This window comes from Castor canadensis, chromosome 6, assembly GCF_047511655.1.
Source record: "Castor canadensis chromosome 6, mCasCan1.hap1v2, whole genome shotgun sequence".
NCBI classification, from domain to species: domain Eukaryota; kingdom Metazoa; phylum Chordata; class Mammalia; order Rodentia; family Castoridae; genus Castor; species Castor canadensis.
Genome location: NC_133391.1, coordinates 21,960,857 through 21,984,482, shown reverse-complemented (window position 1 = coordinate 21,984,482; position 23,626 = coordinate 21,960,857). Strand labels below are relative to the sequence as shown.

General features: G+C 39.9%; 1 protein-coding gene across 2 annotated transcripts; it reads left to right on the top strand.

Moving 5' to 3' along the window:
• The first annotated feature begins 1,621 nt into the window (after positions 1–1,621).
• Cmas (cytidine monophosphate N-acetylneuraminic acid synthetase) lies at positions 1,622–21,690 on the top strand. Of its 2 annotated transcripts, none has more exons than XM_020185161.2 (8): positions 1,622–1,989; positions 9,873–10,015; positions 10,170–10,325; positions 14,615–14,748; positions 16,484–16,578; positions 16,949–17,120; positions 17,889–18,042; positions 21,090–21,690. In XM_020185161.2, exons 1-8 carry the CDS (start codon positions 1,730–1,732, stop codon positions 21,278–21,280), a joined length of 1,305 nt encoding a protein of 434 aa, XP_020040750.1. In that variant the 5' UTR covers positions 1,622–1,729; the 3' UTR covers positions 21,281–21,690. The 2 variants fall into 2 exon arrangements, with proteins under 2 accessions (XP_020040750.1, XP_073931990.1); XM_074075889.1 differs by lacking the exon at positions 1,622–1,989 and adding an exon at positions 2,097–2,436.
• The last annotated feature ends 1,936 nt before the right edge of the window (positions 21,691–23,626 follow it).

The following is a 23,626-nucleotide window of genomic DNA, read 5'->3' as shown; positions in this document are numbered from 1 at the left end:
TATATAAATCTTAAATGAATATACTTCAACTTAACTTAAAAATTTATCCAATTTCTATTAGATTCACTGCCTTCCACTTTGACTACTCACCTGTCTCTCCCTTTCAGTACCCTTTCAAGGTTGAGATCAGTCAGTTGTGAGTTCCAGTAAAAATTGTGTTTTAACAATACAAAGAATATAAAATGCTTTCATATCACAATATTATAAGTGCATAAAAAAGTACGTGTGAGCAGAGACTGGAGAAGTAAATAAGACATGGTTCACCATCGTTTATTGAGCACTTACTATGACCCATATGTTTCATAGATGCGTTTTATAGATGGAGACAGAACAGCCCAACACTTATGCAAACTGCTGTAATCTCATTTGGCAAGCAACAGTGGTGCCACTTGCTCTGTCCCCAGCTTGGAGCACCAAGAAGACAAACTATTCAGCTGTTGGTGGTCCACTAGGGTTTATGGGCCTCTAGGAAATGTAGAGAATGGAAACTAAATTATTAGGGAAACGATGTTTGTTATTGGGGTGGAGAGAAGCAAGGGGTTTTGGCGGTAAGAGCAGTAGGTATCCTTCTCATATGGTTACCAAGACAGCCTGTGCCTCTGAACCCCAACTGCACAGGTTCTCTTGAAAGAGCCAGCGTTGGGGCAGGGGAGTAAGTTGGCCATTTGGCTTGCAGGGCTGTGGGGGGGGGGGTGGTCCACAGAACCAGCCCCTTTCTCCAGCACTGCACCTACATCTGTTCACAGCTCTCTTCCCCCTCCCAGAACCAGTCCCAGCAAGGGCTGGACCAACAACTGATTTGCACAGGCAAAGAGCTGTGCAGTGTCCAGTGCTTCTCCTAGGACCAAACACCAAACCTGTTCTATCCTTTCTGAAGTGGCCAAGTCCTGAGAAACAGGTCTTTTATCCATGCTGAAGAAGAGATGGCAACACAACCCCTTCCTTTCCTTCTGGAAATTCTACCTCTACATACAAAATGTGTTGGGTTAACCCGCTTAAAAATGTGTAAAACACACATGCATGGGGTGAGTGTGTGTTTAAACCTTCTGGCTGGATTTCCTCTCTTCTCCTTGTATGTCCTGGTCCTGCTTTCTTCAGGGTGAACATCAGCCTCCCAGCCCTTCCAGAACAGCACAGCCTCCTGCCTCCTGACCCCAAAGCTTCAGGTCAAAACAGTCAGCAGGAAAAAGATCCTTCCCACGAGTTTCTGGAAAGAACGCCATGGGTTTTCCTTGGTCCTATGCCTGTCCTTAGCCCACAGGTGTGTTCAGAAGATGATGCACACCCCTGCTGCCACACAAAGAATGTGAGTTTAAGCCCGGCGCAGACGCAGGTGGCTCACACCTGTAATCCTAGTAACTTGGGAGGCAGAAATCCGGAGGATCGCGGTTGGAAGCCAACCCGGGCAAATAGTTGGAGAGACCGTACCTCCAAAAAAAATCGATACAAAACAGAGCTGGTGGACTGGTTAAGTGGTAGAGCACCTACCTACCAGTGTGAGGCTCGGGTCCTCTCGGAGCTCCTCAGCGCCTGCCGAACAGACTCGGCCCGTCGGAACTGCAGTTCCCGGCGTGCCCCGCGAGGGGGCGTGGCAAGGGGCGTGGCGGCGAGCCGCGACCGCTCCAGCTAGCGGGCGGGAGGCCGGGCGGAAAGCGGGCGGCGCCGAGCTGAGCTGGCGGGGGACGAGCTCCCGGATGTGGAGAAGCTGGGGAGAAGGCGTGGGAGGAAGATGGACTCGGTGGAGAAGGGGTCCGCCACTTCCGTCCCCAACCCGCGGGGGCGGCCGTCTCGGGGCCGGCCTCCGAAGCTGCAGCGCAACTCCCGCGGCGGCCAGGGTCGCGGCGTGGAGAAGCCTCCGCACCTGGCGGCGCTCGTGCTGGCCCGCGGCGGCAGCAAAGGCATCCCCCTGAAGAACATTAAGCACCTGGCGGGGGTCCCGCTCATTGGCTGGGTCCTGCGTGCGGCCCTGGACTCGGGGGTCTTCCAGAGGTGCGCATGTGCGAGAGTGGGCGGTGCGGCCGGGCCAGGGCGGGGCGGGAGCGCGGGCCGGGCGGGGGCGGCGCCCCCCGGGAAGTGCGGGGTCCGGGACTCCCCGGCCGCAGCGCCTTCCGGTTCCTTAGCGGTGACCTGGAGCAGCCTCTGTCATGCCCTTGAGCATGCCCCCCAAAACTGGGCATTGCTCTACATGTCACCCCCGCCCCGTGGACCCCAGGTGGAAGCAAGCGAAGGAACCCCTTCTCTCCCCCGTCACTCCTGTGACCTGGGAGGTCCGGGACACACTGGCCTCGGTGCCCCCTGTTGCTCAGCTTCGCTATATGCGCTGGGCTGAACGATCAGGGAGGCATCAGGTTCATGAGTGGAGTCCAGTGTCAGGGCTTTGTAGTTTTAGCTCGACTTGGAGATCCTATACAACCTTCGGAAACTACTTCTCTGTCGGTGAGTCAGCACAATCCTGAAATCTCCCTGCTTTTGCACGGATGTGAGAGACCTGTGTGTGGCAGTGTACACAGTCTACCGTTTTATGGGAGGATGTAAATGGTTTTACATAACACTTGAACTTTGCCCTAAGGGCGGTTTCATTTGTGCATCATTTACGGACACTGCCATATGCCACCTTAGGCAGGTGTTACACGTCGATGTCATTCGTCAAAGATGAGAGAGAGACTTCTTTGCTGAGAATTGTTTTTCCCCTATTAGCTCCAACCTAATTACACTTGAATTGGTTGTTAAATTATCTTAATCTTGATGTTTAGGGTTTTAAGAAGATGATTGTTTTTGAAGTATATTAATTTTTCCATAATTACCCATATTATGTTATGGGTAACTTATTTGTCTAACTTTATTAAAAATGAGATACCAAAAAAGGGTAAATTTACTAGTTTTCTTAATGTTTTAACCCAGAGGGAGCCCTGGGTGGAGCAGGCAAGCAGGAGCTAGTGCTTAGAAGATAACACTACTGCAACAGGAAGTGTGCTAAGGAGTGATTGGGAAGGACTTGGGGACTTGGTTCAACTCAGCAAACATTTCCTGTGCCTTAATTTCTGTCATACCCATGCAAGGGAACGCCATAATCCATACATGGTTCTTGTCCCTGTGAAGCTCACAGTAACTTCCTAACACATAGCACAAACTGCAAAAGACTTGAGAGGAGTGGATATACCCAGCACTGCAAGAGGCAGATGACAGAAGATGGTGGTTCCAGACCAGCCCTGGCAAAAAGTTAGCAAGACCTTGTTGTAAGCTGGACACAGTGGTTCATGCCTGTAGTCCCAGCTACTCACATAGGTAGGAGGATCACAGTCAAAGGCCAGCCCCCAGGCAAAAATGTGGGAACCTACTTGAAAAATAACGAAAGCAAAAAAGGGGTGGGGAATTGGCTTAAGTGGTAGAGCACCTTCCTAGCAAGAATAAGGCCTTGAGTTCAAACTCTTTAAAAATAATAATAATAATGCAGGTCACAGTGTTATACTCAAATCTCATTTTTGTGAAACAAATGGGATCAAAATCACATTCACAGTAGATGGAGAGCAAAACTCATTTACAACAACTTTTGGATTACATGTCAGGAAATCACTTTCAAACTGGCTTAACAAAAAGGTTAGGTCTTGTTTCAGGTAATTAGATTCAAGGACAAAAAAAAAACCCACCATTCTTTGATTCAGAAATACCTACTGACTACCTACTTTGTTACAGGCACTGTGTCCTGAAAAAGGAAGCGGGAGGTTATAGAGGTGGGAAAAGTGGGTTCTGCTCCCACTCGAAGAAGCCACTTTCTGAAGAGACAGTGATAGCCCAAGAAAGAACTTTATTGTCAACAAGCAGGCAGGTGGGGGATGGAGGACATTCACCCAAATTCTATCTTGCAGGGAGATCACATGTACAAAAGCTTATATGGGATTTCTAGGGAGTCTGATTTACCCACAGCCAGGTGGGGACTGGATGGTCACTAATGCTTGCATTAGTCAGTTCTCTTGATGTGGCTTTCATGTCCACAAATCACCAGGCATTCTGGACATTCCTAGTCTCTACAACCCTAAAGAAAGATTACTCATTAGGAGGTTGTATGGCTCATATTGTTCTTTGATGTTTTCCCTTATTCTTCTTTTCAGACAGGGCTGACTTTTGCTAAAATATTTGGGGAGTGAAGCAAAACAGAAACAGTGAAAAACAGACTTGCCAGTGCAAGGATAGAGTTAACCCACTCGTTGATACACCTTACCTCATGAAGCTTACATTGAAACAGAGAGATGGTGTTAAGGCTTGGATATGTAGTGTCTCCCAAAAGGCACACATATTGATGGATTGCTTCCCAGCTGGTGGACTCAGTCATTTAGAGGTGATTGGATCGTGTGGGGTCTACCTAACAAGTGGACAAACCTCTTAATGGCATTACTAGGTGGTGGAGGAAGCTTGGAAGAAATAGGTTACTGGGGGTTGTATCTTGTCCTGGGCCCTCTCTGCTTCTCTCTGCTTCCCAGCCATGGTGAAGTGAGCAGCTCTGCTCCTCCACGCCCTCTCCACCATGATGCTGTGCCTCACCACAAGCCCACAGTGATAGGGCCAAATGATCATGGGCTGAACTCTCTGAAATCATGAGCCAGAATAAGCCTTTCCTCCTTGTTTCTCTCAGGTGTTTGTCACAATAGCAGGGAAGCTGACTAACCCAGGCAGGCAGCATGCAAACACATTAAGATATATTAGGTGGCGATAACTGGTTGAAGGGAAGAAAGCAGGCTAAGGGTCCCCTCTGCTACCAAAATTCTAGTTCTTGGTTCCGTCCCTTTAGGATAACTGAACAAAGAACAGAAAGATTCACTGCACATATGGACTGTGTCCAAATCTTTGCACTAAGTGATGACCAAGTTCTTATGGCCACTATAGTTTAAGGCCAGGTAACTAGGGTGATCCTAGTCCCCTTTAAAATACCTACTTAAAAAGACTCTGCTACCAGGAGAATGATGATAGGCTGAAACCTCTCGTACAGAAGTTACTTTAGAAAGCTTTCAATTGTACAGACCTTCTCTGCCCTTGGAGATGTAAATCTACCATCCAAAACTGTGTCCCTCCCCTTCAGGTGAAATGCAAACATGCTGGAGGATTATTGCTGTCCTTTCTAGTCCCTGTGGGAGAATAGGGGCCTAACTTTGGTTGATGCCTTGCTTCAACTTGTACTGTTGTCCCTTCTCATAAAGATATTTTTTTTTCTCCTGGTAAGCCCCAATTAATAAATCCAAATAGACCAGCCCCCTTGATCACCTCTTGGTGTGTCTCCCTTAACACCACAGCCTTCAAGAAAGTCTTCAGACTTTTGTTCTCAGGACATTTGGGTTCAGTTCATACCAGCCTGTTCCCTGTTGGAGTAGTTAAAGCAACACCTGCTTGTTTATCCTTTACAACACTTCTTCACATGTTTCCAGATGTAAATGTAGTCACAAGGATCAGCTCTCCGCCAAGCTTCAACAAACTTCTCGTTGGGTTCCCTGCCCATCCTCTAACCAGTCACTAGTATTGGTGCAGTTTAGTCACTCTGCTACTGGGAGCCAGTGATAGAACCCCCGCTGAGGCACATGCAGGTTTATCAAGAGGAAATGAGTAGTATCACCAAAAGGGGGAGAGTAGATTCCAGGAGTCAAAACCCAACCAACAGCATTATAGCAGACATTGGAGATTCTGCGAGGAAATGATTGGAAAATTCGTGTATGTTAAACAATGATTTTTCATGTTTCTACTTAGTAAAATGCATTTGTACAAAATGCCATTAAAGATAACTTAAGTGTCACCTTTTTCTGTACCAGTTTTACTTCATATATCTAGACTAGAGTATAAGCCCCTTTACCACAGGATTAGTATATTTCTTAGAGCTACCTGTGGTATCTCACCATACCAATAACGGCGATTATAGAAAGTAAAACAGGAGTTCCCCTTGACTAGCAAACGAGCGTGTACCTAAGTCTGCCCTCTGAAATTTGCAATAGGATGTAACAGTGCTTTACTCTGTTCACAGCTGCTTGCTATGTGGCATCCTTTCTGGAGATCTGGAAAGTGAACTCAAGAGGTAATAGCAGGGGCCAGCACTACTTTGTCTTTGCAGACCCTGTCAATGAAAAGCAACTGCTTTGTTTTCCATTTGGAGCAACATTATCCATAGCTTCCCTTAGTACCAGCACTGTGCAGGGTAGTAAGGCCCAGTCACACTGTGGCTTTAAATTCCAGCTTCTCATCAGGCACTGGTGCCTCACACCTGTAATCCTAGCTACTCAGGAGGCAGAGATCAGGAGGATTGCAGTTCAAAGCCAGCCTAGGAAAATAGTTCGCAAGACCCTGTTGTGAAAAAACCCATCACAAGAAAAGGGCTGGTGGAGTGACCCAAGTGGTAAGAGTGCCTGCCTAGCAAGTGCAAGACCCTGAACCTGAGTTCAGATCACAGTGCCACAATAAATAAATAAATTCCAGCTTGTCCATGTGTTAACTGTGTAACCTTCACCTCTCCATACTTGAGTCTCCTCATCTTGAATCCACCAAATGGACTTAGGGAATTAAGAGAGATAATGTGTGCATAGCCCTACAACAGTGCCTGGCCCAAAGGATGTGCTCTAACATTGACATTTTCTCTTGTATTGAAGGTCTTTACAATCACTGTCTCTTCCCTGAGCCTTGGCTTGGTTTCCTTGCTTGTAAATGGAAAATTAGTAATGACCTCCAACATTCTTTCTAGTGCTAACATTCCTTGACTTTGAAGTTATTGGAAACATCTTTATTCTGATTTTCAGCTTTTTGGCAGCCTTTTTCTATAAAAGGCCAGATAGTAAACACATTAGGCTTTGCAGTGCAGATGGTCTCTTGCAGCTACTCAGCTCTGCGGTTCTATGTTGTGAAAGTGGCCATAAGGATACATAAATGAATGGATGTGGCTGTATTCCAATAAAATGAGAAACAAACAGACTGAGGGGTGGACTCAATTTGAATTGGGGAGAACCCTCCACTTTACCCCCCAGATTAGGTAAAAAGCTATTTTACTCATCCCGCTATGCCTTATACTTTACTCAATTAAGATGTGCTGATTTGGGTTTAATTGATTTACTGTGACTATAGGAGAATTTTGGTTTAAGCTTCCTGCCTCCAATCCTCTCCTTTCTTCTTTCACCATAAGTTTATCTTAGTAGGAAATGGAAGGAAATCACAACTACCTTTTTTGAGTTTTTCAAGGCCAGAAGATACTTTGGAAATGATTTTGTACAAAAACCATGGTTTGATTTAAGGCATAGTTCCCTGCCTGCTCAGAATCAAAGTTAACAATACTTTTCAGAGTTGCTAAACTTTACCTACTAACTAGGATAATTAGCAGTTAAGAAAAATGCTGAGATAAAAATTTTCTTTTACTAAAGAGTTGTTATTAAAGCTGACTTTGTTAGAGCTTTTCAACAGTAGCCTGGTAAACCTCAGAACAAATTGACCTTTACAATCTTGTGTAACATACTGGTGAAAAATAAATATGGCTTAGTTTCATTGCTAAGGTGTAAACTTAGGATTCATGAAAGGCCTATATAATGTTACCCTAATATATTATACTGTGTGTATACCTAATGTACATTACCACTGTTGACATTCTTGCTCATCTGACTTGGTGTCTTGACTTCATTTGAGGCTAAGCTATAGGCTTTGACAGTACTAACTTGATTTTAAATTTTTTAGGCCTCTCTGTTCACTTGCTCATTCTTTCCCTATAGCTGATCTTTTCTGATGCTCCTAAGCCAAAGAAAAGTGATCAGTTCCCTCAGTCCTTTCAATGAGGGGGATCATTATGTTTTAAGTGTACATGTATGGAATGCTACTTTCAGATCCATGGGGCCATTGTCACATGCATACACATTAGCATGTAGACCTTTAAGGATCAGAAAGTGGATTCAGTTTTTCTTGCAGCAGATCAGTGTGAGGGTTCAATGAGACAGTATGGGTGTGCCTTTACACCATTCCTACTTTAGTATTTAGACTTCATAATGCTTATTAAGTGTTTATTCTTTGGTAAGCTGTTTATATGTAATGCTCACAGCAACCATAGTGGCACCCATCATTAGCACCACCTCCACTTAATGCTCTTAGCCACTTGCTGTTCCATTTACTCAACAAATACATGTTGAGCACAGTTATATAGCAAGAACTATGAAAGTACTGTGTGAAGAATAAGGCACTATAAAAAGCATATTTAACTGACTCCTCACCTCTCTTCCTGATATTTAAAGGAAGTTGGGTACCATCTGGGGCTGTCTCTCCTGATAGGACAGGAGTTACTCAAGAAAGTGTACTATACTGTATCAATTGTTATACCCTCCTGTCCAGAATAGTGCCCAGGACAGAATAGGCACTCCACAAACATTTTAGGAAGGAAGGAAGGAAGAAAAACCAGCCAACAGACCTCTCTAAAACCTCATATTTAGAAATCTGTCATACGTTTCAAAAAGATCACTGAACCTTCTGCTTTTGAATTTTTACCACAGTGAAGACTAGGACAATAAAGTAAATGACTTAAGTATTTACTTCAGTTCATGTGAATTAGATGCAAAAAGACCTGTGTCTTGCTTTTAGTCATTTTTTACTATGTTCTAATTACCTTGTTATCCTCCCTTCTCTATTTTAAATGCACTGGATTTTCATTAGTACTTATTCACTTTGTTATATATCTTTGACATTTCTTCAGTGAAAAATCTGTCTCCAAACTATTCCAAAGTTCAAGATGAAGGAAAACGGGACTGTTGTGTTTTACCTTGTAACATGTGCAGGTGTGGGAGACTTCTGACCTCTGGCCAGTAGCTCATCTTGTTCACAAGGCCTCCTTTGGAAAAATTTTTTTGGGTATCGACTTTATCCTTTGATTTATATTGTCTTTCTACATGTGTTAACCAGAAGAAATGAAATTAATAAAGACATCCAGAGTTGTTAGAAATTGTTCCTCACTTCTCTTCACCTTTAATGGTCATGGACATATAAAACGTGCAGATCTCACCCTCAGTGGATGCTGAATGAATGGGATAAAAGAATGTTTATGGCAAAGGCTGTACGTCATTAAAACATCTGTACATGAGATCAGTATTAAGACGTTCACATCTTCTATTTCTAGCAATGGGAATTTGTAAAGGTCCAGGAAACAAAACTTCAATAGAGACTAGTGCATCTCCCCAAAGTAGCAGTTTGCTCTCAGTCTTCATCTTACAGAATCTAAATCAGCAACTGTTGCCACTGTGGTTAACAGAGTGTTCAGTTAAATTCTCCTGAGCTTGAAAGTGTTTTAGCTATGGTTTGGCTAAGCCACATCCATTTTTTTAAGCATATTAAAATACTTTATACAGTGTGGATTTGGATGAGCTTTTTAAATTTCCTTTATATTTGACTTCTAGTGCTGTTTGCTTAATCTGTCAGCAGTTTAAAAAATACCAAGTATCAGTTGGGTATGGTAGGACACACCTGTAATCTCTGCACTTGGGAAGCAGAAGCAGAAGGATTGTGAGTTCAAGACCAACCTGAGCTACATTGCAAGACCCCTGTCTCAAAAAAACAAATAGAATTTTTTTTCCTTCCTTTTGTAAAACTCTACCTTGGACTACCTAAGTAACAGTTACATAAATAATACATAAAATAGATACTTATTTTATAAAAATATCCACATCTACACTTTTATTTGTACATTAATATAATTTGCATGCAAAGAACTTTATGATTCTTTATATTTTATATTACTTTAGATCTTTAACATTTTGATCATGTGAAAGTTACATTATGTAAGTTGTAATTGGTGTTACAGAATACCTTCTTTATTGCTAAGGATTTCTTTGGATGAGTTGGCTATTTAAATTTTCTTTTTTTAAATATCTGAACAGCGTGTGGGTTTCAACAGACCATGATGAAATTGAGAATGTGGCCAAGCAATTTGGTGCACAAGTTCATCGAAGAAGTTCTGAAACTTCCAAAGACAGCGCTACCTCGCTAGACGCCATTGTAGAATTTCTTAATTATCACAATGGTGAGAATTTTGATTCTTGTTTATCCAAAGTCTCATATAATTTATAACTATCATCTTACCAGGTGGCTTTAACATTCGCGTTCTTAAATGTTGATTCTTAGTATAGCTTGCAGTAACTGTATTTTGGTGTCTGTTTTACTTTTGTTGTCTTAAGAGGTTGACATCGTAGGAAATATTCAAGCTACTTCTCCATGTTTACATCCTACTGATCTTCAGAAAGTCGCAGAAATGATTCGAGAAGAAGGATATGATTCTGTTTTCTCTGTTGTGAGACGCCATCAGTTTCGATGGAGTGAAATTCAGAAAGGAGGTAAATCTGTTTTCATTCTTTATTTTAACTTATTTTTACTGAGAATCAGTGCTTTTATATGTAAATATTCTTTAGGAGAAAGAGAAAAAGGAGCCATAGAGAGTGTTTCATTCATGATTGCAATAGGTAATGACATTGATAGTCAATTCTAGATCTTGTTATTGAGGCAAGACAGTGAAACCCAATTATTTGCTATACTAACCCTCTATTTTTATTTGTGTTTTGAGAAGACATGTCATTTTTCTAGATCAAATATTTCTGCAGTGATTCCACACTTGTTTCATAAGCTTTGTACAACTCCTGGGGATAAAGCGTTTGCCAAGGAGCTCTGAAGAAGAAAATTGTGGCTAGCTTTCCCATGTTTATAACTCATAAATAAGAAGGGCTTCCTAGGGTTTAGTGGGAGCCTGACTAAACTTTCAAACGCTATAGTAAACGCTATAATAAAGAATAGAATTTCTAACAAACAGGTAAATGTAACATTCTTGGGGAAAGGCAGTGTGATTTCTGCTAGATGCACTGATATTTGCTGAGTTTGGGAAAGCTGCCTAGTTGTCCCTACCATGTGTATCTTAAAGAAGTTGGTAAGACGGATGCAGGGAACCTGGAGATGTAGAAAAAGAACCATTAGGACAGCCAAGATCTTATAGGTAGGCTGCAAAGAATGACTTTCAGTCTCAAAATAGGAATGCTATCAGAACCAGAAAATGCAGTGATTAGTAAATGCATTTATTTACTAATTTCATCCAGTAAATATTTATTGTTTTCTCTGTACCAGGTCTGTGCTAAGCTATATGTATAAAATTTTGAACTTATCCACCATATTTCAGAAATAAGATAGAGGAAAGAGCTATTAAGTGTTAAACAGACTTTTTAAAGCAAACCAAAAACACAAAGTTAAACTGAATATTGGTGTTTATTTGCAATGAGTAAAGTTAGATAAGCTCAAGAAATACCTGGATCGAACAGATGACAGATGCATAGGTGGCAGAGCCATGAGTATTTCTTAAGCAAATGAGGGGTGTCTGAAGAAATAGTGACTGTTAGGGTTAGTAGTTCTGTGTTTTCATGTGATGTACTCCCTTGGAACTACTGTGAAACGGTGCTACTTATGGGCAGTGTGATTCTAAACCAGACCACTATTTCTTAAGATTCTGTTACTCTCCTTGTTTATAAAATCTTCACTGCTGAAAGTGCTGATGGTTTAATCAATACTTTAAAAATTGTTCCACTTTATTTTCTATAACTTGTATATTCCTTTTTTTTTTTTTAAAGTTGTCATGCTAGAAGTGCACTCTTAAATATAGTGGCCACCAGCAGCACTAACACTTGGAATGTTAACAGTGCCAAACTGAGGTGTGCCCTTAGTACAAAAATGTATATTGCACTTCTAAGATTTAGTATGTAAGAAATACTGTAGTATCACATTAATAATTTTTTAATTATCACATGTTGAAATAACATTTTGGATCCATTGGTGAAATAAAACGTGTTGGTAAAAATAACATTTCCTTTTACTCCTTCAAAATACACATATTAAAATGTACATTTCAATATACATTAGAAAGTGTAACATTACATGCGTTGCTTGGCTTGCTGCTCTGAAGACTACACTGTACCCTTAGCTTGTATACTCCACGTTTACCTAGCATGCTACAACTTCACAACTAAGAACCTTCACTCCAGTATAGTCTATATATGCTCTCCTTTTGTAAAGCAAGTGATTGCTCCATAATTATGCCACAATGCAGTTATATCTATTTAAAATAACTAATAGTATTTAAAAGTTATTTTAAGTGGTAGAGTGCTTGCCCAGGGTAAAATGTGTAAGACCCTGGGCTCAGTCCCCAGCACCATACACACATACACATAACGATAACAACAAAAATTATTTTAAATAGTCATATATCTTCACCTGCATATTTATACTTTTTGGGCCCTTTTTTATTCCTTATTTATGTTTGTTTTCATCTTACATTATGCAACAGTTGGAAACAAATTCTGTCAGCTTTTGTTTATCCAAAAATGGGTGTGATCAGCCTTTACTTTTTGAAGGCTGATTTCACTGAGTATTAAATTTCAATTGCCCTTTTTTCTTTTAGCATTTCAAGATTGCATTTTTGTGATGGTGTTGTTTTGAAAATGTTTCCTCAAGATATTGTTCCATTATCTTCTGCCTTCCATATTTTCTAAAATAAATCAGCCTTATTCTGACTGTCATTTCTGTGAATATAAACACATCTTTCTTACTGAGGCTCTTCTTGAGATTTTTATCTTTGGTTTTCCACAGTTTGACTCTGATGTGTATGGCCATGGTTTTCTTTTGTGTATATCCTGTTTTGATTTCTCTGAGCTTCTCATATCTGTAGGTTGATATCTGCAAACTGTTCAAAAGTTCTTAGCCCTTACCTCTGGATATTTTTTCTGCCACGTTTTCTTTCTCCACTCTTTCTGGGACTCCAATTTAAGTAAGTATTAGACAGTTTTTTTTGGTGTACGCATGTCTCACGTAGTCAGTTTTATACTATTTGTTATCTGGACTTAATTTTGGACAATTTCTAGAACTCATTTGCATTCCTTGGCCATTTCTTCTGACACGCCTGGTGCACTGTCACTTGTATCCAGTGACTAATCCAGGGTTTTGTATACACTTGATTGCTTAGGGATTCCATTCTCTGTTGAAATTTTCCATGTTTATTCATTTTTAAAATCCTGTTCTCAACTTCTTTAACATATTTATGATAGTTATTTGGAAGTCATCAATTGCAGATTCCAACATCTGAGTCATTTATAGATTCTCTGTTTTTTCTCTTGATTGTGAATCACAGATTTCTGCTTTTTCTGCTTCTTCATTTGTCTCATATTTTAGTATGTACCCGCCATAAGAAGCTGAAGTCCGCATTTTCCTCCAGAGACGACATCCCTTTTCTTCTAACAGGCAGATAGCATGAGGGGCTAATTACTTTAATTAAACTGTAAGTTCAGGTCATGTCTTTGAGCAGGTGCCTTATTAGGAGACATGTCTTGTAGGTATTGTTGACACCTAGCCACCATTGCCTACAGGACTTGTGGATCTAGGCACCACAGAACTGTGAGAACCTCGCCCTGTTTTCCAGCCTCTTCCCAGGTTTCCATGCCATAGCACTCTCAGTAAAACTCATATGGAAGGTGTCAGTGGGTAGAGAGAGCTGGCTCTGTGTTTGTGGTTCCTGCAGACCCACAATCCCACATTGAAAGGCGTGCCCTGTCCTCACCACAGCACAATCCCCATGCTTATGCCAAGCTGGTCTTTCACCTCTTTCCTCCAAACTCAGCAAATATCTGCAGGGAGAAAACAGCCACTGATCTGAGGAAAGACTTGCCGCCCTCTTGCTTTCTTCACACTACTTCCTGAGTTAATTGGATTGTTATTTACTGCTGTCTTCACCACTACACTGCGTGAGAGATGCCCTACAAGACCGCTGCCTAGCTGTTCAGAATGTATTTGCTGAATTTTTTCCTAAACTATATCAATCATGAGTATAATGGACAAAGAATGGTTTAGTTAGGGAAGTAAATAGAATTTAGTTTTAGCTGCCTTTACCCAGAAGTGACAGCCAAAAGAGGAGAATGTTTCTGAAGAAACACAAGTTAAACATGCACACTCATGTGCATATGTGCCCATACCTACCCACACACCCCCATTTGGGAAAACTCAGCAAAAAGACAAAGGAATCTCTGTATACCAAAAGCTTCACTAGTACACTATGCAATAATTTATCACAATGCTGGCATTACTGAGCCTTTGTTTTCACGTATAATAAAGAAAAAGATTTGTTATGGTATTTCATGTATTTTTAGCTGGTATAATATATAAGCATTCCCTTTGATACAAAAGCTTGAGTAACGTAATGAAAAAACCCTCATAATTCTACAAAAGTGATTTCTCAACCACCTTAGATAAATAACATATTGTATTTCCATAGATACAAGTAATGAGAAATAAATTAAAGCAGTTAAATACTGAACATGGGGCTCTTGTGACAAGCTTAATTCCTTTGAAAGTAATTTAAGGTTGCATTGCTCTCCCAAAGCATTATGTTTGTATAAAGTCTTAAATCTTAACTATTTCAAATTCCTTTATAAATTAGTTTTCAGTTAACTACACATTTTGTTCCTTTAAAGAAATCCTTTTGGTTATTTATCTAGGTAAAGAAGTAGTCTACATTCTGGGTTGGTTTTTAAAATTACCAAGTGACTACTTTCTGTATTCGAGGCAATGTGGACTTCCTGTAGCTTTTTCCTTTCAGTTCGCGAAGTGACTGAGCCTCTGAATTTGAATCCAGCTAAACGGCCTCGTCGACAAGACTGGGATGGAGAGTTATATGAAAATGGCTCATTCTATTTTGCTAAACGACATTTGATAGAGATGGGTTACTTACAGGTTTGTACTTTCATTTTACAAAAATCCCTTCAAACACTTTCATATGTATACTTTGAGTTCCAGGGAAGAAGCATGCACAGTTTGTTAAAAAAGAAGAAAAAAGGTATCAGCCCCAGGGGAAAGGCAGTAGCTGACAGGATCTATCATCCGGGCATTCATTCATCCCCAGTGTGATGTTTGGAATCCATTCAGTAAATACACAGAGATTCTGTGCTAACAGTTACATTAAGATAAAAAGTGAGGGCTGGGGATGGGGCTCATTGGTAGAGCACTTGCCTAGGAAATGCTAGGGTTCGAACCCTAGTACCATCCAAAATAAAAGAGATGAATATTTACGATGTCCTGATATTTACATTCTGTTCAGAATTGTTTGTAATCCATATTTAGGTTACATAGGTTGTGGCTGTATGATTGAATAATTTCTATTACTTTAATGAGAGAAAATAACCAGTATAGTAGAGGTGAAAGAGCAGGACCCTGGCATCAGAGAAACAAGATTTTATGTAGCTATGTAACGTTGAATGTACCATTTTGTCTGTTCTGACATTTCATTTTAAACTAAGGGGGTAGAACACCTCTCATTCTTGGAGCCTATGTGGCTGCGTCGTGTATGTGTAAAATAGTTAATTTTAGTTACAGCTGTGATTTATTCAGCACTTGGCATGCACCAAAGGCAATACGAACTCTTCATATGGGTGATCTCATGTGATCTGCAAAGCAGCTGAAGGAAGTGGACATTCCTTTCCCGGCATTGCACAGGAGAAACTTGATACTCTAAAAGATGAAGTCAGTAGCTCAAGGCAGAAATACCTAGTCAGTGGTACTATCAAGATTTAGATTTAGTTCTTACATTTCTCAGAACACAGCATTAAAAAGAAAAACGCAGAGGGGGTTAGGGGTCTAGCTCAGGGAAGAAACTGCACTTGTAAAAGCTTTGAGACCCTGGCTCTGAAGAAAAGAGGAAAAAGCTTCCACTATTCTAGCTGTTTGGTTGAGTTCTAGTGTTTAGGAAAATTAGATTTCACAAATCTACAGATATTGCTTGCCTTCCCTGAGCTCTTTTCTAAGAACGTATTTTGTGCAGACCTTTCCTAAAGTATGAGGAAAAATAATGTTCTCATTGTTACCAGATTTGTGAAAAGACTTCCAGTTCTGGAAAACGAAGTTTCCCAGTAATTGACCTGGTCATTCAAGCAGACACGGTTGGAGGAAAGATCTTTCCTCTTGCCCCAGAATCTGCCCCGCCTTGGCCCACATGCTCTGGACAGCTGTTGTCCACTGTCTATAGCTCAGGTACTCAAGACAGATCTGGACAAGAGAGCTATAGTTGCCTCCCCCACCCTATCCTGCCTTTTAGATGCAGATTAGAAAAGAAATTCTGAAAGTCTTTATACTGCTTTTGGATGATGATGGGGGAGACTTCCAGAAAAAGGGGGATATAGTTAAGGGATTCTTGGAAAATTACTTGTGGTCAGAACACTGGAGGATTGCTACTATTTCTGCTTATTGCAATCTTAAAATAGAAATATATTAAAAGAAAACAGAACTTATCTACAAGATAGAACTTGAAAAAAATGTTAAGGTTTTTTGTGAACTTTCTTCTAAACATGATTTGTGATAGTTACTTATTTTACTGGATTTGGTTTTCTCAGTACTGTGGGAGTAGACCCATTATTTTTGTTCATACAGGTAAGTGGATGTTAAAAACAACAATCATGACATTGTGTCTCTTTAGGGTGGGAAAATGGCATACTATGAGATGCGAGCTGAGCATAGCGTGGACATCGATGTTGACATTGACTGGCCGATTGCAGAGCAGAGAGTGCTGAGGTAAAAATCAGATTCAGAAAGCCTTTGCACGAGAGCCCACATCGTGTGAAATGTGTAGTTCAGTGCTCTTCCAGACACCACTTCTACTACTACAAACGTCTTAGGAGCGTTGAAATTAGTTTGCTCATCTGGGGAAGACACATGTGAAATACGCTTTTAGATGACTTGTTCAGAAAACTGAGAATCACAAGTCTGGTTAAATAGCACCTACATATTGTACTGAAAGTCCAAATGTGTATGTGAAGCAACTTTGAAGAGGGGTGTTTGAGTAACTAAATGCACCGAGTTATTCAGCTCACTGGTGTTAGCCAGGTGAAGGAAGAGACTAGTGTTGCACTTGTGCTTAAAGGTCTCTTCTGGTTTCTTCTAGATTTGGCTATTTTGGCAAAGAGAAGCTTAAGGAGATAAAGCTTTTGGTTTGCAATATTGATGGATGTCTCACCAACGGCCACATTTATGTGTCAGGAGACCAAAAAGAAATAATATCTTATGATGTAAAAGATGCTATTGGGATAAGCTTACTAAAGAAAAGTGGTATTGAGGTATGTGCTCCCCAGTTATGGAGATTTTTGTAAGATTTTGATTCAGGGTCAAATGAATGATGAAATCAAAATTTTTAATATAAACTATTATGTCTGAAATTTAGCCTTTGCATGCCTAGAAGATGATCACTCTATTTCCTTTTAGATGAGTTAAGTTAGGAATTTTTCAATTACCAGGTAATACTTATCCAAGAAGTATGAACACACTCTTAAGCGGGAGCTGTCTAGTAGTTCCTGTAGGACCTGGCAACAAGAGAGGCTGCCTTGGTAACTGGTTTTGGCATTTACAGAGCTTAAATATCTAGTATGTTTATAAAATGTACATTCTTAAGAATGAAGTTTTAAATTCAAAAACAGTGTTTCAGTAATTTTTAAAAAAGGAAGGCTGAAATAAAATTACAGTTCACTAGGCAGCACGAGAGAGATTATAGACTTTTCCTCCAGATAAACTGACTTACAGGAAAATCTTAAATTAGCATTAATGTATGTTGCCTTTTTTACCTGTGGATAGGCTGGCTCCTCTCGGTTATAGAAAACTGTACCTCGCCTTTACTGGGCCATTGGAAGACTTGTTTTAATGTGTCAGCATTTTAAAATATTAGCTGATTTTACTTAAATGGTCCTTCTGAGAGTCAAAGTACAAGCCATTTGTGACTTGGACCATTTACAAGGCTTTATTTTGTTGTGAAAGATTTCTGTTTCCTTCACCTTCTAATTTTTCCTTTTTTTTTTTTTTTTTTTGGTTTTGGTTTGATTTTGGTTTTTCAGGTGAGGCTCATCTCAGAAAGGGCCTGCTCCAAGCAGACCCTATCTGCCTTAAAGCTGGATTGCAAAATGGAAGTCAGTGTGGCTGACAAGCTAGCCGTTGTGGATGAATGGAGAAAAGAAATGGGCCTATGCTGGAAAGAAGTGGCATATCTTGGTTGGTATCATTTCATTCAGCCATAGTGAAATAGGCTTTGGTGGCTTTTAAAGAAATAGATTAATTGGAAAGAAAATTCCCAAAATTGATTTGATTGTAGGGAAATAGGAAATATTTTACACTGCTGAGCAAAGTGTTAAATTGGGGCAGCCTTTCTGGAGATTTGACAGGATGTGTGGAGGGTAGCCCACCAGAGTGAGTGTCAGCACATTCCACCGAGTTGCCTGAGCCACCGGCTAGCCAGGGCTAGTGAGGTAAGCCTGTTTTCCTGTCCTTAAGCTAGAGATGCCAGGAGTACGTGTTGCCTGTGGGTTCTAGGGATTATAAAATAATCTGGGAAAACCAGTGGGAGTTTCAGGTAGATAAGAATTACACTCTGATAGTTTTGGCTACTGTGAAACTTACCTTTTGCCTTGAAATTACAATTCCAGGAAAGAAACAGGGTAAATGTGCAAATGATGGAGGGAAAAATAACCCATCTAAATATCCTGCAAAAAAAATAGCATGCCCATAAAATGCACAAAATGCAACCATTAAAAACAATGCTGCACCTGTACTTATTGGCATGGTCAGATGTGATAATAAGTTTTTCACTTCGATATTAAGCAGAATATTTATCTGGTGCCCAGAATTTGCAGTCATGGAACTGGTTGATGGACATACATACTGCTTACGGAGCCTACAGTCTAATGATGTCAGCATTTTAAATATTAGGAATGGCAAGTTTTAAGATACAGTAACTGTAAATGTTTGCAAGGGTTATATGATCCTCAGAAGCAGCAGAGTAACACTTAAGGAACCTTGGAACCACAGCTGAAGATTGAGGGGGGAAAGCATCATAGAATGTTTGTTAAAGAACAGCCCAGTTTTTGTAAGAGGAAAAGAATTTTAATAAAACAACAAATCTTCTCTCAGCTATATTCATTTGTGAGACATTAAGCAAGCTTCTCCATGGCTTAGTTTCCTATTTGTAACAAAAGCACAAACCAAATTTTATTATTTTTTATTATTGTGCTGGGTGGGAGTACTATAGAGTATTTATCATACTTGAATTTACCGCCTCCCCCACCCCAGTTCCTGGAATGGTTTCAACAGGTATCATTTTTGCATTTACATATATGTGTATACATTATTTGCCCCTCCTTCCCCCCCTTCCCACCTCCCCCCCACCCCCCACCCCCACCTCTGCTCTGTGCAGAACCTTTTCTATCCTCCTATTCTTTTTGCTAGTTTGGGTAAAGATAGCTATATAGGGAGATTGCTTGTGTTACTTCCATGCATATATGTATTATAACCTAAATTACAGACCAAATTTTATAAGGCTATTGGAAAGAAAAACAAAAGACCACAGGTCTTCAAATAGCAATAATAAGTGTATCATTTAATAGTAAAACTTTGAAATTAAATATGCCAAGATGTATTGATTATCTAAAAAATAGAGATAATTGGGGTGGTTTTGATTTTTTGGCCTTTATTTTAGGAAAAGGTATCTACCAAGAATATGCATAACTCATATCATAAAGAAACTAAGGAGAGGCTAGAAAATAGAAGATATCTCCAGATTTTTGTTTTAAACATCTGCAGTGTTTTGAACAAGACACATAAATGTATAAAAATACCCTTAAGAAAGGGTGTAGGAGAGTGAATATGGTGGAATATTATGTACACATGTATGAAAATGGAAAAATGAGACCTGTTGAAACTATTCCAGGAATGAGGAAAGGGGGATAAAGGAGAATGATGGGGGGGCGGTGAATTCAACCATGATATATTATGAGAACTTTTGTAAATGTCACAATGTACTCCCACTACAACAATAATAAAAATTTTTTTAATTAAATAAAAACATTACCACTTTGCTGGGTATATTGGTATATGCTATAATCCCAGCTCTCAGGAGGCTAAGGCAGGAGATCACAAGTTCAAGGCCAGCCTGGACTACATAGCAGACTCTGTCTCAAATCTCCCCTTCCAATTGAACATCTACTTTTTTAAGTAAAATTTATTTGCAAAGCTTAAAAACAGAATTATGCAAAGAAACACTAACTCTGTTTTTCATCATTTTTCGATGACAATTTTCAGTAAATTTAATAAAAGAAAAACATTTCAGTAGATGCAAAATAAATTTAAAGCAAATGCTTTTTTTAACCAGCCGTTTATTAGTACTATTTGTTCAAACACATAGTAATAGTTACAGTAGGAATGGTGAATTTCAGGTACTGGGAGCTTCTGAAATGTATCCTGTCCAAAAAGGAGGAAGAGTAGAGGCCAGGGCAAGAAAGGAATGGTGTTGTTACATTGTATGTGTGGTTTAGTGTGGACTTCTGTGAAAATGGTAATTCAACAAATACATGGCATACAAATCAGGCAGAAATAAAAGACTTCAGATATATACTAGCAAAATGCAATATATGGACCTTCCTGATTCAAAAAAGAAATCAGTGCTAAAAAGAATTGTAAGGCAGTTGGGAATACCTGAACATGTACTAAGTTATTACATAATATTAAGGAATTATAGTTAATTTGTGATGTCAGTTCTAAGACTATATCTATTAAAGATAAATTCTAAAAAGGTTTTGGATAAAATGTGATGTCTGGGAATTCCTTCCTCAGCTCTACCTGCAAGAAAACTAAGATGTAGGTGTGGAGACAAATACTGATAAATAATCTAAAGCATTGATAATTATTAAATATGAACTTGGAGTCCTCTTATATGTTTGAAATTTTCCTTAGTAAAAAATGGAAGTGATTTGTAATTCATGTATACAATTTCTATAATTGTAATATGTGTGACAAGAAAAAGTATACTCCATTCCCTCTCTCTAGATGATGAGAGTTTGTTTTTAAATGCTTAGGGAAAACCCAGACTTCAGTTACACATGTTTTTGTTTGTTTGTTTGACCTCATCATTAGTATTCTTACCTGCAGTACCTTAGATCTTTATTTTACTGAAGTTACCAGAGTTACTTATTGGTTGCTGTTTGCATTATTTATCTAGCATATTGTGTCTATTAAAATGTTCAATCAGTGTTTATTTTACTCGATAGGAAATGAAGTGTCTGATGAAGAGTGCTTGAAGAGAGTGGGCCTGAGTGGTGTTCCTGCTGATGCCTGTTCCACGGCCCAGAAGGCTGTTGGATATATTTGCAGATGCAGTGGTGGCCGCGGTGCCATCCGAGAGTTCGCAGAGCACATTTTCCTTCTAATGGAAAAGGTGAATAATTCTTGCCAAAAATAGAAACCAGTATGATGTTGAGAAAGAAAGAACACAGTCTGCTTTAGCCACTTCCCTTTCATTTTTGTTAAATACAATTCCATGGTTTAGTGTTGCAGAGGGTGTGATTTGATTTGTGGTATATCTTGATATCTTTTAAAAGCAAAGTCTAATCAAATGATCATTCCAAAACCTAAGAGATAATTGTGCTCTACTTTTTTCTCTTCATGCAAGGTAATCTTTTAGAGATTGATCATAGTCTTTCTCAGATTTTTAGTAAATGCAAGTACAACACCATCAAAATTGACTTTGTATCGTTCCCTGTGAAACTGTGTAGTTGTGTGGTTCCAATGATGCTGGGGTTTTATTTATTGGAGACAGCATGTCTGGTAAGACATGCCCTTCCATTAATTAATAAAATTGCATTTCACAAACTTGATGAAAACTGCCTCATTCTGTAGAAGACATTTCCCAAGCATTTCCCATATTTACTTTAAACGCTAACTGTGCAGTCTTAGAAGCAAGCCGCTGAATGCCAGTTGTAAAGCATGTGATATTTTATATATGCATAAAGAGAGCACCTATATATAAGAATATCCAAATAAATTCATATATTTTGAAGGTTATGTATGGATTTGAAGAAGGCAGAGTAAATCATTTGCAGTTACTTCTGAAAAATGGTAACTTTTTGCACTAAGTTTAGTCACCACAATTTTATGGCAACACAGATTATGCTTACCTTATTGAACTCCGAGAGTGGGGCATCATCTCTTAAATGTAGACACTTAACTAATAAATACTAACCATTTCCTGTGGCACATTTACATCTCCTTATATTGTTAAGAAAGATCATGTTTAAACTGACAAGAAGCAGGTCATTCACACTAAGCTATACAGAAAGCTGCTCCTCTGTCAGGACTTGGATTTGCACAGCTCAGAGTCTGTCCCCATAGACAGATGGAAGTTGGAGGGGAATAAAGAGCCATCTTCTACTTTAATTTCCTTTCCATCTTGTTCTGATTTTGCTCTCCTCTTTCTGGTTTTCCCACTGCTGACTGTTTTCTTCTATTCCTTTAAACTTACCCCAGAGGTATTCACCGCAGTTTTTGTTCTCCCTAGAAATAACAGCTACAGTCAAGATTTCACTATAACTCAAGACCATGACACATATCTAATCTCCAGCTCCAGTCCTCTGTTGTGACTTCTGGTTTCATCTCAAACTGTTCATGTTATAACTTAGACTCTAGGACTTCACTTCTCAGATTTATGATTCTGTAATTATTAAGGCATTATAGCCTAGCCAGGTGTGATGGTATGTGCCTATTATTCCAGCATTTGGATGACTGAGGCAGGAGGACCATGAGTTAGGCCATAGCGAGACCTTGTCTCAAAAAAAAAAAAAAAAAAAAAAGCTACAGATTTCTAGCTTGGTGGTCCTTTCAGTTTATCCAATACTATTGCTAGGTTAAGTATTCACATTTGCTGTTACCCTTTCCAAAATCTGACAGTGACTCCATGGTGGTCACAGAATAAAACATGCTTCAATTTGAACATTGTGGTCTGGCCACAGCCTAACATTTCCAGTCATAGTTCCTACAGAGGAGTGCAGGGCCCTCCATGCAATCAAACTCTTCTATGAAGTTCTCAGTGTCTATTCTCAAGTCCTGCCTTATCAGCATGAGCCATTCGTTCTTCAAACATCTCCTGCTAAAATTCCTTCCAAAGTAGTTACTGTGTGTGAATGTAGATGACACTGAGTCCTTGTTTCAGTTCTGTCACCCAAACCCGAGTACAAGGAGATGAGTGCATTCCTCTGTACAACTGCTTCCTTTGTAGAAAGTCTCAGTCAAGAAAACACCCTATGTTCAGTTCTGATCTGTAAAGAATTTAGAGGTTGCCACTCCCATCCTCCCAGTAAGGAAAACTGGATAAACAAAATCAGTGACTTTCTCGGCCCTGTCAGAAAAAAAGCAAACACCCACCCAAAATCTAGAGAGAGAGAGGCCCATACAAAGAGAGAACATGAGGGGAGGGTCTGGGGTTCAAGTGTTAGAGTACCTGCCTAGCAAGCGTAGGGCCATGAGTTCACACCTCAGTACTGCAAAGAGAGAACCTGAGACCTGCTGGAGCCATCACTGCTGAATGCCACATACTGATAGGGACACTTGAACTGTAATTTTGATGACTGAAGGCTGTGTATGGACTAATGTGAGAGAGACTGCAGGAGGCCACTGGCAGGCAGCAAATAGAGACACACACAAACACAAAATCTCACCAGAGGATCTAAGGATCTAGGAAAAAATCCCCATAGCCCTTGCAAAAGGGGAAACAATGGCCATTGTGAAATCCTTGCAGATCCTCCCCAACAGG